Source organism: Triturus cristatus, chromosome 4_2 (genome assembly GCF_964204655.1).
Source record: "Triturus cristatus chromosome 4_2, aTriCri1.1, whole genome shotgun sequence".
Classification (NCBI taxonomy): Eukaryota; Metazoa; Chordata; class Amphibia; order Caudata; family Salamandridae; genus Triturus; species Triturus cristatus.
Window position 1 is genome coordinate 323,261,736 of NC_140586.1, and position 18,229 is coordinate 323,279,964.

The 18,229-nt window shown below is 43.0% G+C and overlaps 1 protein-coding gene across 1 annotated transcript in view; it reads right to left on the bottom strand.

Moving 5' to 3' along the window:
• Positions 1-18,229, bottom strand: part of HMCN1 (hemicentin 1) — a 1,072,905-nt gene that overhangs the window by 273,897 nt on the left and 780,779 nt on the right. The window contains exon 70 of the mRNA XM_085601687.1: positions 3,412-3,493. Within this exon, the coding sequence (XP_085457813.1) occupies positions 3,412-3,493 (82 nt within the window). The remainder of the gene's footprint in view (positions 1-3,411; positions 3,494-18,229) is intronic.

An 18,229-nucleotide genomic window follows, 5' to 3' on the forward strand; every position in this document is an offset into this window, starting at 1 on the left:
CATTTATTCACGATATTCTGTTAGTATATATTCCTTGTATGCTGAATAAATAGATATCAGCTATTATTTGGCATGGGACTGTTATCGTGCATTAAACGACAATTCAGAATTGTTCATTATAAACATAATGTGTTGAGATAGGTCACTGGGTTAAGCTGACCATGAAAATATCTGTAGGCTGCTGATCACACAATCACAACACAGTTGGTGCGATGTACATTATAATAATACCTTTCATCAGTGCTAGGATCATGCCAGAGCCCAGGTGACATTTGTGATCTTGTACTAACACTTCAGACCATGTGCTTTCATCCACCCTGTACACTGTGACAATATGTAATCCCCACGTTCCCACTGCTATCTCAACCTTTTCCTGATTCCCTGTAGGTGTTTGGTTCAGAGAATGACATGCCCGCAGACTTCTCACTCTTTCTACTGGGGCAGGTTGCAGGGTAAAATAACATACTGTGATTCTATTATCTGTTAGGAAACTTTTTAGTCTGGTAGTGCCAAACTGTCATTTGGTTGTGTGCTTTTTATCAGTAAGGGGACAAGTATTTGGAATCTTCTCAAAGTCTGGTTCATTCACACAATTCCTTACTATTTAAAAGTTTCTTTGGTATTTGCTTTTATAAACCAAGACATTAACAAGCACAATTGTAAATAAATTACATTAAAAAATTCAAAAGAAATAAAATATAAGGTACAGAATTAAAAGTGGACCAAATTATCATAATCTATTTACTGCTTGCTTTCTTGACATAAATTGCTTCTAAATGGCATTGTTTCTTTAACAGCTTAACATAAATGCCAAATGATGTCTCAGACATTTGTCCACATATTCAGAGAACAAATAATCTGCTATTAACTAGGCATAGAAATGAGCACTCATCTCTTTCCTCAAATAAGGTACCCATATAAAGTGCTGTGCTACAATTAGGGTCAAATATTAAAAACTTCAACTTAGTCTGCTTTAGGGACTGAAAAACAGGATGCATAAAACTAGATTTATTTATCTCTGTTATGAAAAAAGAAATGATAGCACATAGTTCTTGGTAATATGTCATGATTACAAGACTATAGTAGATAAATGTACAAGAGTGCCAAACTTTCCATGGTGATTACAGACTATAGGAAACTGGGATTTTGTTGTGGTTATCCCCCCACTTTTTGCCCCCATTTTAGCTATTAGATGGTAATGTTCGACTCTGACAGTGCACCAAGGCCTGTTAACCAGACATCAGCGCCAATGAACCTTCCCCAAAACAAAGTGTTGTCTAATTGTGTTACAATTAGCTAAGGACTTTAGCATCCCTGTAAATCCCTAGTAAATGGTACCCAAAGTATCTAGGGCATGAGTGTTAAAGAGGGTCCCAAAGGGCTGCAGCATATCTTATGCCGCCCTAAAGGACCCGCACACAAATTCCACAAAGACTGCCATTGAAGGCTGAATGACATGGTGCAAACCATTCGTGAAAACATGAAGTGGCACACTCCTGTGTGTCATGCCAATGTCACTGCATCTAATATATGTAATTCACCCCTACAGCAGGCCTTTGAGCCCTAAGGCAGGGTGCATTATATTTTATTTGAGGACATATCTGCATGAGCAGATAAGCCCCTGTGATGTCTGGTTCTATTACTGGATATTGCAAGTAAGCAGAGAAGCTTACTCAAGGTGGGCTTTGTCGCTGGAGGGTCGGGAGACCAAACAGGAACCATTGGCCCACTTCAACTCGGGCTAGGCAGTGCAAATGCAGAGGTGCTTTCCGGTATCAGGTTTGCAGCGAACCGGATTCTTTTGGATTGCCTGTAGGATGCAGGGAAGCACCTCCACAACTCCACAGGAGTTTCTGGGGCTTTGTTGAAGGCAGGCAGTCCTCCTAGGTTTTTGGCAGCACAACAGCTGTACGCCGAGACAACTTTAGCACAATCTGGCGAGAACAGAAGACAGGTCGGCAAGTCAGTTGCTTCTCCACAGTCCTTCCTTCTCACAGCTCTTTGCTGTCCTTCTTCTTCTTTGTTCGGCAGGAATTTAATTCCCTGGTGCCAGGTGCTCCCTTAAATAATAGATTTAGGGGTGTTGGGGGAGTGTATGGTAGCATCCAATGGGCTACTTATCCCCTAGGGTTACTACACCACTTGTATAACCACTTTCTTTAGGAGGTTGACATAACCTTGTCCCAGAGTTCCCAAGTCTGCCATCCTCAAGATGGTAGCCCACTTTAGAGGAGGGACTAGCCTGAGGGTGGACACACCTAGCTGACTACTAATTTTCCCACCTGTCCTGGCAGCAAATGGGCCCTGGTCAGGGGTCATGGCATTCCCTCACCTCTGAGGGAAGCCAGATTTGCATACAAAAGGTGGTGGGTTCTTTGAACCTCCCTGCATTGGAAAACTAATTTACCAGCCTTCCTGGAGGATCTGTAAAACACCTCCCTCCAGAGCAGGCATTGTTACTGACCTCCTGAGAGAGTGGACATTCAGGAACCTCATCAGGGGTGGTAGGCTAGACTGGACCAGTCAGCCAGCACACTAGAGGGTTGGTTGGTTTCAGGGGATACCTCAAAGGTACCCTCTGGGTACATGTATCAATAAACCCATCACTGGAATCAGTGTGGGTTTATTAATTCGAGGTTTTTGATACCATATGTTTCAGTGAAGCCATTATTTAGTTGGCGAACTTGTTTAGACCAGTGCTCAGTACGTACCTAAAGATGGCTTCTCTTTTTGCTTGTACTGTCAGTAATTGAACTGGCCAGCACAGGGGAATATCTGCTCATGCAGATATGTCCTCACATGCAATATAATGCACCCTGCCTTAGGGCTGCAAGGCCTGCCTTAGGGAGTGACTTACAAATTTTACATGTAGGGTTAGGAGACATGGTACACAAGTATGTGCCATATTGTGTTTCCACTTTTTGGACCACCTTGTCACGCAGCCCGCAGTGGCAGTCTGTATGAGTTTGGTGCTGGGTTCCTTAGAGTGGCACAACAAGATATGCTGAACCTCTTCGGGACCCTCTTAAGTACCAATGCCCTAGGTACAAGAGGTACCACTTACTAGGTACTAACAGAGGTGCTAAAGGCCTGGTCACCTGGGGTTCAAGTGACCAGTTGTCTTGTTTTGGGGAAAGAACACTGGCACTGGGGACCTGGTTAAAAGGAACCCAGTTCAGTACACTCAAAATTGCAGCAAATACCAGGCAAAATGTGGGGGGACTACTGCTACAAAAACCCACAGACACCACAACAGATAGTTTCTTTCTTTTAGTGAAGAGATGCCTCTGAGATAATGAGAGAAGTCTTTGCCAAAAATGCACTGGAAGAAGTACAAACTAACAGTAGCAATTAGCAATCCATATCTGGGCTATTCTAGAACCATTTCCACATCTGTTCAAAGAAACTCACCATGAACTTTCACTAAATACTCTTGGTCATCGTCTCCTGCAGGGCTTGATGCCAAACATGTGTACCTTCCTGTGTCTTCCACCTGTAAAGCAACCATAGGTGTTAGTGGACATCAGTTCTGGAAAGGATCTATAGAACTCTTGAATTATTCACAATTCAGAGTTACTAAGGGCCTGATTAGAACTCAGCGGATCAGTTACTCTGTCACAAAGGTGATGGATATCCCATCTGCCGAAACATAAATCTTATTACATCATATCGGATTTATATTTCGGTAGACGGCATATCCGTCACCGTTGTGGCGGAGAAACCCTTTGCCGAGTTCTAAATCAGGCCCTTAGCTCACAAAAATAAGTGCACCGAAAGACAAGTAATTAGGAATCCTAGTAAATTAGTACATGCACACACAGGGCATATTGTTATGCTTATAACCCCCACCATGAAGGTAAAGCAAGTAAAAGTTAATACATACCCACAACCTTGTGGCCATGCAGAACAAATGATCCATTCAGGCAGTGATAAGAAATGGATGACGGCTAACCTGGACTGTGAACTGCAAATACCTTAACTATTTTAACATGACTGCACTTTGCACTAGATACAATGTTATCTCTGAAACTACTATGCCTATTGGCTTTGGCATTAATACACAACATACACAACATTCCTAGGTTTGCATGTACAAACCTGTTCACGTAGCCTAAAGCCACATAGTGATCTTGTTTTAACAATTTTCTGCTAATTTTGTCCTCTATTTTTCTCCTCTGACCAGGTACATCTGGATTATTTAAGCTTTCAATTAGACGCTTTTGTATGATGAATGAATGAATGAAAAAATATTTAATAAAGCGCACTGTGGCCAAGCGGCTTCCTGGCGCTGGGGACCTGGTCAGAGCTCACAGAGGGGATCCGAGGGACCTATGAGGAAAAAGCCTGAATGAAAAGAAAAGTTTTGAGGGCTTTTCGAAAGTGGGTGTAGATGGGGATGGAACGAATATGAAGTGTAAGGCTGTTCCAGAACTGGGGGGCCAAAACGGAGAGGCGAGTGCCACCAGTTCTGTGTTTGCGGAAACGGGGGATGTGCAGAAGAGAGAGAGAAGAAGAACGGAGGGTTCGACTAGTGGCGTGGGATGAAATAAGGGAGGTGATGTAGGCAGGGGCAGAGCGGGAGTAAGCTCGAAAAGCGAAGCAGGCTAGTTTGAAAAGAGATCTGAAACGGATAGGGAGCCAGTGAAGAGATTTAAGAACAGGAGTAATGTGAGAGAATTTGGGAAGGGAAAAAATGAGGCGGGCAGCTTGATTTTGAATGGCCTGTAGACGTCGGGACTCGTAGGCAGGAATGCCCACGTACAGGCCATTCCCATAGTCAAGGCGAGAGATGACTAAAGCCAGGACTATGGTTCTGAGTGCATCAGTGGTGAAAAAGCGTGAGATTTTCCGGATGAGACGGAGGGAAAGAAAGCAGGAAGACACAACAGAGCTAATCTGACTATGCATTGTTAAGTCAGAACTAACTTTGATGCCGAGGGTGCGAACAGAGGAAGAAGGCGTAGGAGGGGGACCAAAAGAAAGGGGCCAGTGTGCTGGGGACCAGGGGTTAGATGAACCACCCGTGAGGACAAGTTCCGTCTTATCGGGGTTGAGCTTAAGATGGTTAGCGCTCATCCACTCGGAAATGAAGATTAAGGTGGAACTGAACTTAGGAAGAGAGTCAGGAGAGGAGGAAAGATCAAAGACGAGCTGGAGGTCATCTGCGTAGCTATACACAGAGACCCCCAGCTCAAGAAGAGAGGTGACAAGGGGACAGATGTAAAGATTAAAGAGAAGGGGGGAAAGAGAAGAACCCTGGGAACACCACAGGTGACCGGACGGGGGTGCCCATTGTTGGCTATAGGGTTGTCCCTTACTTATTCCACAATTCCAGCCCTATGGAGGCTGTATCGATGTTACCTAGAGCTATATCTTTACTTTATAGCCATGTATGTTTGCATGTATACACCCATAAAAGTTAGCTAACATAGAAAAAAAAAATGTTTTTATGTCTCGCCGGATAGCGGTGGTTTTACGGGGCGTGGGGTAAAAGAGAGTGAAGCTGCATTGGACATTTCTGATCTGCGTGCTCCAGCGCTGGGAGTTTCACAAAGACATCCCCTTTTCCTCCAAGTTCACGGAATGAACTTTCCTCATGTCCTTCTCACACTTGTTGAGGGCCTGCTCTGCCCCCAGCTGCACCACGCCGGGCCAGGCCCCAGCCTGCAGGACTTGCCTTTCTATGGCCCTGGCAGAATCAATCTGCTGACAGTTTCCTCGCTCTCTCTCAAAACGCACCTGCCATTCAGCCCGACTGCCCACTCAGAGCCCCCTTTTGTGCACCAGAGGACTCGAGCCCAGTCATTAGCCCTCATTGCCGTGAGCGGTCTAACAGCCTCACAGAGGCTTACAAGCCTCCCCCATTCAGGCCCAGCCGGGGCTACCGTGCCTCTCAAAAGAAGTGGAAATGTTCAACCAGCTTTTTTCCTCCTCACTTGAATGGGCGAAAGCTGTTCCTCTTCTCCTCCCCTTTAATTCACATTACTTTTGACACAATATTTTCATCTTTGTTGAAAAAAAGAGGCAGTGATGGGCGCGGGGAGACTTTTACACGGCCTTTCCACCATTTGTTTAATGAAAATAGCTGCCTAATTTCAATAAGCAAATACAACACAAAGCTGGAGGTGCCGAGTGCACTTTGTTTGCAGACACAATGGGGCAGATTTATAAGCGCCTTGCGCCTCTTTCACGCCGCCGTTGCGTCACTTTTGTGACGCAGCGGCGACGCAAAACCAGCGCCAGGCTGCGGGGTATTTACAACGTGACGCATCTGGGAGATGCGTCACGTTGTAAAGCCCTGCACCAGAAGTAGGCGTTCCTGCGCGGGGGGGGGGGCGTTCCGTCGCAGGAACGCCTCCTAAAAGTGGCTGAGTGAAATCTACAAGATTTCACTCAGTCCCTTTTGAGCTCATGCTGCGTCAAAACCCTGCGCCTGCTTGAAGAAGGCGTAAGGATTGACGCAGCATTGTAACGAAAGGGCACCCCAGAGCCTTGCTGGAGCTGCGTCGCGCTTGCGACGCAACTCCAGCAATGCGCCGCCTTTACGGCACAGATGCGTCACGCATCTGCCTGTTTTTGCCCCATGGTGCGCCGCATTGTAAATGCGGCGCATCCATGGTGGCGGAGCCGTGACGCACAATAACTGGCGCATCCCTGCTGATATGCAGGGATGCGCCAGTTATTGTAAATCTGCCCCAATGTCAGGCCAGAAGCACCAAGTTTGAGAAAGACCTTCCCTCAGGGTGCTGAAAGGAATACACTGAGCAGCACTGGGAGGCTCACTGCAAGGAAGCAGCAGGGAGACACTCTAAGGCCCACTGCAGCCATCCTATCAACCCGAAATATGTATGTCTTTTTAGCGCATGCCACCATGGAAGAAATATGCTGAGGCTCCCATGAGCTTTACTATAATGTTTAATACATTTGGCATAGAAATGAGAACACAGTTGAAGAGTTCAAATATGCTGAGCAAAAATTGAACCACTAAAAATATTCGACTGACCTGTACACTCACTGTAATGTATAATTACAAATTATAATGGTGTCTTAAAAGTCCTTAACCATGATGAAAACAAGAGGATGTATGTATGTATGTATGTATATATTTTTGTATGTGTGGGTGGGTAGGTAGTGGATGGATGGATGGGTGGGTAAATAGATGGATGAGAAAAGACTGCACAGTTTTCAGGTGAACGAATTTTTTTATTACATGCATATTCCCTCTATTTCCTTTGTTCTCATTTGTTAATAAGCTGCTTTTCCAGTTGTGCTGTGAGGTCGAATGTGCCATGCAGCACCTGGCTGTATTGTAACATCCCTTCCCAATTCTGTTTCCCCATTCTATTTACTTTGTGGCTTGCGTCATCATTGATGCTAAACGCTGGCTTTGGATTGTGAGTGAGGCTTTTTAGTCCCTCCTTGTTACCACCCTGTCTCCTTCTGGCCACGCACACCCAGACTGGATCTTTTACGTGCGGCGTTACACAGTCCGCTGGTATTTTATTGTTTTAAATGAATGCCGCTCACTTTAGCAGTGTCTCAACAAGCAATGGCCAAACGGCAATATGAAGACTGCTCGGTACACTGGCTGTCTTTGCCCCAGAATGTAACGTTGCAACAGCTTCTTTGCCACAGTGCACGCCGGTACAGAGTGCACGGAGTGATCCTGAATCTCCCTCGTTTCTATTAAGGATGCCCACTCTCCACAGATCTATGTGCCTGAGGTCGGTGTCTTGGTGTCTGCACAAGTCATCACTTGTGCGGGGGCAGCAGTACAACACCAACCCGGAATAGACACACACCGCGTTCACTTCCAGCTGAGTGACACTTCCACCTGAGTCCACAATTGAATTGAAGCTTTACGCTGAAGGAGTTCTGGGGCTGCTCCCGTCAGCAAGCCACTCTCTGGGGTAACGCCACTGAGAAAATATAACCCAGAAGGGGCAGCGAAAACAGCCAGTGAAAGAAGAGAGAGAGGGTCAGAGAGAGGTGAGATACTCGCTGGGCATCAGTGGGAAACCCGAGGGAGGGAAAAAAGAAGAAGGCAGAGTCGAACGGAGGGATGGAAATATGCAAAAAAGTGAAAGTTGGAACAAAAATAATACGTCGCGCTTTAGCTTTTGCTTGTTTTCAGTGTCATCCATTCCAGAGTTGGTAAGGTTGGTTGTGGAGAGGTGTGGCTCACTGGTTAGAGGTGGCCGACCCGTAAGCAGAGAATCAGCCAGGGACCAGGGTTCAATTCCTGACACGGCAGGGTTGTGGACCAGGGTCAAAACGGACTCGATAATTCTCGCCTCGGTACCTACTCTAACCAGGAACACACTCGGCAACTCTGGGCATTAAGCTTGCCTCATCTCTACAACGGCCCCCCACAGACGCCGGGGATGCCTGGTTTCACCTTGGAGATACCCAGCAAGGGACCATCTCACAGGGAAAACCAGGACAGGTTCCCCAGTGGTCTTCAGCGCCAGGATACTCCATGGAGTCACAGTGTGCTTTACAAGTACACCCACATTTACATTACATTTACAAGGACAGGATTTTTCCAGGGTGGGCGGCTACCTTCTATTTACCCGCTTTCACTCATTGTGTCCAGTCATGCGGTTTTCACTGCAACGGAAAATTTATTGGTGTGAGGAAGAAAAAATTTATGATTTGCATCAGGTGGGTGAGAGCAGTTTCTTAAACTGAATGTGTTGGCTTCACACTACCCGCAGGTTAGTGTAAGCCAAATTACGCAAGTTCTCTGTCGGTAGCCTGCTGTGGATTATCTGGTGAGATCTTGTGATCTCTCAATACTGATCCTACCCTACATATACGGCTGTTGGTGCAAGAGTGGGAAGTCTCTACATTTCGCTTCAGGACTTTTCACCTGGGTTGCTCACTCAATTGTGGCAGAGCTTGAAATCGGTTGTAATGTAGCCATAATTGCTCTATGTTCCAGCCTTATCTAGAGCGCAGTGCATGCATTTCAGGAATTCTGGTTCACTTCTGCCTTTATTTACTGGGCTGTGATTTAGGTCTTTGAAATAGGCAGCATGTGCCGATTGCTCCTGCGGGGTGATAGCAATTGCCTAGCAACCGGTTTGTAAGGAGGCCTGGAAGGCAGTTGTCACCTCAAGAAATAGGTTCCTGTTTCATATTTTGTTTCAAGTCTGGGATATGATGGGCGAGTCCTTCCAATACACTATTTAATCGAAAAACTTGATAAAATCAGACCTAATACATTACATAAGCACCAGTTACATTTACACAAGGACACATTCCCATATATATATATATATTAGCTACTGGCAGTCGCCAGTAGGTAGTTATAGTTAGGACCTATTATCCATAGGAAATCCGTAACATTCTATTTGGAATACCTTTGGCGCCGGTTGACGAATCTTGGCGAAATTTTCAAAACTGGTGGGGCGCTCCGGTCTGGTCCTATCCTGAAAGTCTCAGGGTGATTTGTCAAGCGGGGGCCGAGAAAAAAGGGGGGTCCCAAAACGTGTTTTCCCCATGCAATTTTCCATAGGAACCTTTAATCGCAGCTGCAGCCCGAACTGCTTAACGGAATTACACGAAATTTGGCAAAGAGGTAACCCTTGGTTCACACTCGTGCCTTTTGGTTAAATGGTGTAAATCCATTCAGTAGTTGCTGAGAAAATCAAAAGTAAAATCGTAGATATATCTATGACCTCGGAGGATCCGCGCACCCTATGCACACCCAGCGCGCACCCTCCCGATCACGAGCTGCATGCTAATTGGCTGTCAACTGGCTGTAAACACTCCAAACCAGGAAGTGTTGGCAGCCATTTTGTGCCTCGGTAGAAGCGGGGCTCAAGAAATCAGTGGATGAAGTGTGCAAAACGTATAAAGGGGGCAGGGTAGAAATACCCTGACCCTCTGGACCTGCTTAGGAGGTCCCACAAGGACCCCCAGGGCTCCCCAATTTTTCTTGTGCAGATCCTGCCGTAAAAATAATAAAAAAAAGAAGCGCGGGCTCCTGCGCTTCTTTAATAATTAGCCCCCGGGGGCAAATCCCAGGGGCAAAAATATTAAATTTGATGGGGGGCCCCTCTGGGCCCCCCAGCCCCAGGGACCGGCACCTCCCGGGGCTACAAAATAAATGGGTGGTGGGGCTCAAAGCCCCCCCTTCCCCTGGGACCGCTACCCCCCAGGGCTTTAAAAACAAGTGGGTGGAGGGGCTCAAAGACCCCCCCAATACCCAGGGACTACAACCCCCGGGGCTTTTTATATTGTGGGAGGGGGGCTGCGTGGCCCCCCTCCTGGAGCAGTCGATGGCCCTGGGGACCGCCACCCCCCAGGGCCAGCTCCTGCAGTGTCTCGGGGTGCCCACCCCCGGGACACTGCTGTTTGCTATGGCAGGGCGTGAGCCAAGGCTCCCGCCCTGTCAGAGCAAACTTGGTTTGGATTTTGAAAGAGAGAGTGGGAAACCATATTGCTTTTCCACACGGGGAGCTGCATGTTAGCAGCTCCCCGTGTGGAAAAGCAATGCAGGCTCCCGAAGGACGTGGGGAGCTGGCTGGGACCGTGGGGGCATTGGGGCTCCCACCACGGTCCCCAACGTTATATATAGGCCCCGGGGATGGGGTCCCCGGGGAGAATAGAAATTAGTGATAGGTGCTAATTTTTATTTTACAGGCAAATTAGAAGTCGCGCACCCAGCACGGCGCTCAGCGCGGCCCCCTGGTGTGCACGCGTTGGGTGCACGATTCCTCTTGCGTTGGGTGCACGACTCCTCTCACAGCCCCCTGGTGTGCACGCATTGGGTGCATGACTCCAAGCAAAAAAAAAAGTAATATTTTTCAGATAAACATCAAGCTTATGTGTTTAGATCTTGAGTGGCTCTAAAAAGAGCCGTTGTGTTTATTGAGAGATTTTGGTACCTTCAAGTAAGTACCTATACAGAGTCTAAAGTTGTTGAGGAAGATTCTGTTACCCTCATCTGTAAAATGTACACCATCTCTCCTATAGATGCCTTGCATATTAAAACGCAGATTGTTGTTGTAAATGGACCCCATCCTATAATCTCTGAGGTAAGCAGAAACAGCTTTATTGACATGTTTCCTAGCTTTCTCAATCTGTGGACAAAGATGATTGGACCAGTTCCATTTCTGTCTTTGGCATACGTTAGAATACACAAAGGCGGTTTGGGGGAAAAGTGACATTAATTCGCCAAAGGTGTCCTTCATAAGCATTTCCAGACCTACCCCAGTCAAAGTGCCTAGGTCATTGCCACCACAGTGCACAATTATGAGGTCAGGGTGTTGGAGATGCAAAAAGGATTTAACCAATGGCATCAATTGGTGCCACTTTAATCCTCTCTGACCAATCCATTTAATCTCTACATTTGGCAAAGCTAGTTTTTTGTCAATACCTCTGCTTTCAGCATACCTTTGGCTCCAGAAAATATAGCTCAGTCCCACAATCCACACTCTAAGCATCTTCAAAGGAGGTCTGGATGCACTCAGAAGGTGTCTGTATGTGAAATGGTAGTTTGAAAAATAAGATTTTTCTAAAATGGTGGATAAGATGCAGTTTTGAAAAAAGAAAAGAAATGAGTGGCTGTTTGAGAACATTTTAGACTGAAAAGTAGGGTGCATGTTTGTATTTGTTAAAATCATGTTCCTTATTGGTTAACAAAAACTATTTGAAAGGAACATTACATAGTTTGAAAAGTCAAGCGCACTTGCTGTTTGGAGTAGCAACATTGTGTGCTGAACTTGTGACCTATGTGCTCAGTTGACTGTTCCATGAACTGTTACTGTGGTAACAGGCAGTAAGCAGGGTGGGGGTAGGGTTCAAACCTATGTCAAATGGAAAGGGTTGAAATGTGTAACTAATAGAAATGTGTGTTATCTTTTGAATAAATGTGGGAAGCAATGTGATTTGATATTTACATGTGTATGTGTGCAGGGTGAGAGGGAAAGTTTGCCATTTTTTGGTTTTGCTGAGAGCATTGCAGTACAGACATTCTGTATAAGAAATTCTGGTGTGTGACTGACATAATTCTTAATCTACAAATCAATTTGAAAGGTGAGTTATTTGTGAGGGGTTGTATGTGGTGCCTTTGTTTTTATTAAGAGGAATGTTTGGTAGAATTAGAAGAAAGTTATTCCTTATGCATTCACAAAATGAGTCAGGCTTTCACAATAGTGTGCAGTATTGAAATATGTAGAATGTCTGCAGTCACCTTACCCCTTCTAGACTAGTGAATGTGTCTTGGTAAAGTACTGGGGATAGTGTTGCTTGTCTAGAATCACACTGAGTCTGTCTGTATTTGGGCAACCATTGTGAGAGAAGCATTTGGTTACATCATGTATTTGCTGACAGATAACTGCTTTAAAACCTGTCATGTTGTCAAGTTTTTGTAGCATTAGAAGCCAGTCATTGGCTATGCAATCGCAAAATGAGTCAGGCTTTCACAGTAGTGTGCAGTATTTGAAATATGTAGAATGTTTACAGTCACCTTACCCCTTCCAGACTAGTAAATGTGTCTTGGTAAAGTACAAGGGATAGTGTTGCTTGTCTAGAATCACACTGTGAGTCTGTCTGCATTTGGGCAAACATTGTGAGAGAAGCATTTGGGTACTTCATGTCTTTGCATACACATAACTGCTTTAAAACCTTTCCTGTTCTCAAGTTTTGGTAGAATTAGAAGCCAGTCATTGCTTATGTATTCGGAAAATGAGTCAGGCTTTGACACTAAAGTGCAGTACTGAAATATGTAGAATGTGTGCAGTTACCTTACCCCTTCCAGAGTAGTGAATGTGTTTTTGGTAAAGTACAGGGGATAGTGTTGCTTGTCTAGAATCACACTGTGAGTCTGTCTGCATTTGGGCAACCATTGTGAGAGAAGCATTTGGTTGCATTGTGTATTTGCTGACAGATAACTGTTTTAGTACCATTAGAAGCTAATCATTGCTTATGCATTCACAAAATGAGTCAGGCTTTCACACTAAAGTGCAGTACTGAAATATGCATTCAGTCAGTACCCAAGTACTCATGCAGTGAGCCATGCCTTAGCACATGGACTGCTTCAAACCCCTATCCACTATGCATGCAGACCTCTAACCACCTACACACTTGTATTTCACACCTTCAGTTCCCCAGTCAGTATTCATACAGTTGCAGCAAATACCCTGTCACTCCCCTTGCACTCTTCCAGTGACCCATTCAGCACTATGAACTAATCCATTCACTGCGCCAAAACCCAACCACTTATAAATTCACCCAGGCACTCTCCTTGAAGTACTCTAATCATTCAGTCAGTACCCAAGTACTCATGCACTGACCCAGGCCTTAGCACATGGACTGCTTCAAAAACGCCTTTCCACTATGCATGCAGTCCTCTAACCACCTACACACTTCTCTTTCACACCTTCAATTCCTCAATCAGTACCCATACACTTCCAGGAAACACCCTGTCACTCCTCTTATACTCTTCTAGTGACCCATTCAGCACCATGTACTAATCCATTCACTGCGCCAAAACCCAACCACTTATAAATTCACCCAGGCACTCTCCTTGCAGTACTCTAATAATTCAATCAGTACCCAAGTACTCATGCAGTGAGCCAGGCCTTAGCACATGGACTGCTTCAAACGCCTATCCACTATGCATGCAGTCCTCTAACCACCTACACACTTCTCTTTCACACCTTCAATTCCTCAATCAGTACCCATACACTTCCAGGAAACACCCTGTCACTCCTCTTATACTCTTCTAGTGACCCATTCAGCACCATGTACTAATCCATTCACTGCGCCAAAACCCAACCACTTATAAATTCACCCAGGCACTCTCCTTGCAGTACTCTAATAATTCAATCAGTACCCAAGTACTCATGCAGTGAGCCAGGCCTTAGCACATGGACTGCTTCAAACGCCTATCCACTATGCATGCAGTCCTCTAATCACCTACACACTTCTCTTTCACACCTTCAATTCCACAATCAGTATTCATACACTTCCAGGAAACACCCTGTCACTCCCCTTGCACTCCTCTAGTGACCCATTCACCATCATGTACTAATCCATTCACTGCGCAAAAACCCAAACACTTATTAATTCACACAGACACTCACCTTGCAGTACTCTAATCATTCAGTCAGCGCGTAAGTACTCATATAATGTCTCAGGGCTTAACACAAACTCTGGTAGGAACCTTTGTCCATTACACATGCAGATCTGTAATCACCTATACAGTTGTGTATACACCTTGAATTACAATTTCAATTAGTGATGAGAAAAGAAAGTGGTTAAATGGTTTTTATATAGAATGTGTTTGTATAATAATTGAAAAGTATAATTTATAAATTTATTACAATACATTTATTTATGTTTATTTTTTACAGATATTGTTTATCATCATTAAAATAAAGTTATCATGCCTGAAAAATCAAGAAAGAGAAAATAACAGTTAAAGGACACTTATGCGAAGAACATTCAACAAGTATTGGATGACCAACTTCATGTGGCTAAAAAGAAAAAGTCTTCCGGTAAGACAACAAAAGCATTAATTAAAAAACTTACAAAGCCTAGAAGCAGTGTGCAAAATGTGCAAACTACTGAGAATGGTTCGACCACAAAAAAGAGTATGAATTACAGGAAATGAAAACAAAAAAAGTAAATTCAAAAGATGCGATGTATGGTAAAAGAAGGCAAAATCAGTTTAAAGAAATCCGTAATTTTTTTGTTTTTATAATAGAGTGGTTTTTAACTTGCTTAAAGATGTGAAAAAATATAGAAAAAGAGCACTGTTTTATAAAAAGAAGAAGCATATTGAATCCATTGTTCAAAAGGCTTTTGAACTAAAAAGGAAACTATTCATTTTAGTTTTAAACAGAATTCGATCATTGGATAAACCAATCCATTTAATGAAGGCCAAAAGCAAGAGGAAAAGAGTAATTACCAGAACTAATTTTTGTGATTTTTTTGGGGTGAATGGAAACACAGTTCAAGTTCACAGCCTTTCTTTAATGAAGAGAGTTATTTTCAGACCAATAATTATTGCATGCAGTTGATACCAGTGGTCGAGCTTATGAGGTTAGAAATGGTTGTCCAATTGAGAAAGAGAAGATGGTTCCCAGAAATGTAGAAGATGTGTTAGCTGATGAAGTTCTAGGGAGACGTCCTAAAGCCCCAGTGTACACTTGGGATTGCAGTAGTATTTGTAGTGTACGTCAAGAATATATTGATATTTTACGCAATTTCTTACAAGAATATAGTAAAAAAAAAAAGTTACACAAAAGATTAAGATGTTGCAAGGACTAGACCCTTGTAGAGTGAGAAAAAATACTGGTTTGCAGGGTCATTCTCTGGCTTGTCTTTCTAGGAAAGTATGTCAAAGTGTTTTTCACCATTTCAGGATGTTAGCAGTGCATCATTCTCAGATGCGGAAGTTAGTCAGAAGATTGTATTATGCAAAAAGTCCAGCACTAATGTTAAATGAGTTGAACAGTGCTTTTTTGCGTGGATCAGTATCAGATGTGAAGAAGGTTTGTGATGAAATTGAGTTTTGTTACTTTGGACCTGAACAAGAGAGTGCAGACACTGACACATTAATAGAAGAAAATGTTGAAGAGAATGTGCAACATAGTACTACAAAAAATTTTGAAGAACAAATTACAAAGTTTAAGCTGATATCAGGTGAAAGGCCAAATTATTCTTGTATTTGTTGTCGGCGAACTCACTATAAAAATCAGACTAGGACTGTTGATCTATTTTTAAAAAGTGAAACAGAAAATAATGATAAGTGGAAGGAATTTGCAACTTATTTGTTGGTAGGGAATTGTTTTGATTTGGGTTCTGATCAGCGTATTTGTAAATATTGTTATAATAAATTAGATGAGAATAAAATGCCTGCTAGAGCTGTGCATAATAATCTAGAGATGGTAGCTATTCCTCTAGAACTGATAGATTTAAATACCTATGAGTCTATTCTCATTCAATGTGTGCACCCATTTCAGGCTATTGTTCATATGGAGCCTAAAACAGGTAAATTGCCTCCTTCAGATTTACAGAGAGGATTAAAAGGAAGAGTTGTATATTTACCTCCAGATTTAAAGAAAAATATTGAAACTATTGGTGTAGAGAATGTAGAAAATGAACCACTAGTTATTCTAGTTAATGGCGTTCCTACTAAGAGTAACAAAATCTGGCAAGAATTAGTGGATGTTAGGAAAGTGCAGAAGGCAAATTGTATCTGATTAAAAACAATGAGTACTATGAAAATGTGTATGTGGGAGAAGAAGAAATACTTTCAGCAGAAGATACTGAAATGTCAAGAGGACAAATTGAAAAAGTGGACATGTCCAGAAGTGAAGAAATCTATGAACATTACAGTGTACATCCACTTCATTCCAAAGAAGTGATGGGGAATACTATTGAGTTATTCCAAATGAAAAAAGCAAAGGGAACTCCCATGAGTGTATGGGAAAAAAGCTTGGAAGCTCGTTGTTTTCCGCAGTTGTTCCCAACAGGAAAAGGTGGACGATATGTTGAACGACCTGTGCAGATTCCTGCATCTGAATATCGTACAACAAGATTGTATGCAGAAGATCAAAGATTTCGACAATGTATCCCATATATATTTCATCTTTTGTTTGAGAGTGACTTGTCTGGACTTTCATATGCAGTGAATCACATATTGAAAACAGGAGTACATCTTCAAAATGTTTCTGCAAAGGAATTTATTGATAAAGTACATCAGAGAGATAATCATTTAGAATCTCAGCTGATTAATCTGATGGCATGTCAGCGTGGCACTAATGAGTATTGTACCGTCGTCATGGAGAACTTAAATGTATGCTAAGGAACTTAGGAACTCCTATGTGGTTCCTTACCCTAAGCTGTGCTGAATACACTTGGGATGATTTACTTGAATTTCTTCAAGAGGCAAATTCGGATATAAAAAGTATTGAATGCAAGACACCTGGAGAATTGTGCTCTTTGGATCCTGTTAATGTATGCAGGTATTTCAATCATAGATTTGAAGCTATGATGTCTTTTATCTGCAATAAAAAGAATCCTCCTCTTGGAGAAGTTGTGGATTTCTTTTGGAGAAAGGAGTATCAAGCTCGAGGTGCTCCTCACATACATCAAGAATGCCCCCAAAATCGCAACTGATTCCAATGATGCTGTTTTGTCTTTCATTGAAGAATAAGTCACAAGTGCCATACCCAAAAGCACAGAAGAAACCAACTTAAGACAACAAGTCTTACGATTCCAAAGCCATCGATGTGGAAAATACTGTTGACGAAAGTACAAGTCTAAGGAAAAGTTTTATACCAAATGTCATTTTGGATTTCCATGTCCTGTAATATCAAAAGGAAGAGTAAACAGTTTTGTGTCAGCAGTGAGACATACCATCACTAGAAAGTCTCCCAAAAATTCCAACAATTTGAGAAGATGTGAAGAATCAAAATACATAAATACATAAATGATTACAATCCGGTTATTCTCTCTATGTGGAATGCTAACATGGATATTTAGTACGTCGCGCGGTATGTAACATCCTACATTACAAAATCAGAAAAGACGGAATTAAAAGAAATGTGGGAAGAGATTTCTCACGAGAAGAGTCTAAGTAAGAAATTATACAGTTTCAGTTTGAAGATGTTATCCCATCGAGAAATTGGAGCGTATGAATGCTCCGATCAGTTATCATCTGCAAGTTTATACTCCAAATCTAGAAGAATCATTTGGGTGAGTCTAGGTCTTGCTGCAACACGAAATCGAGTACTTAAATCTGTACAAGAAATTGAATATTTAGCATTAAATGAACCAGAAAGTACAGATATTCTGAAAACAAATATGTTGGACACATCTTATCCAAATAGAAGTCATCATCTTGAGAACATATGTCTCTATGAAGTGCTGCAAAACTACACTTTTAAACAGAATACTACAGAAAACATTAATGATGTAAAATATGCAGTGATTGGTTCCAAAGGATGTTTGGTGAAACAGAGGAAAGGAAATTTAATTAATCACAGGAAACTGAGTTGTGACATTCCTGATAAAAGGGAATTTTACTATTTTGCACCTTTGCAACTGTTCAAACCGTGGCGTTCAGAATTGGAATTACTTGAAGATTTTCACAGCTATGAAGATTCCTTCAATGCTTGTAAAGATGCCATAGAATGTACTGTTTTTCCAAATTATGTGAAAATGTTGAACGATGAAATTGATCAAGAAGCTACTATTGCAGCTGAGA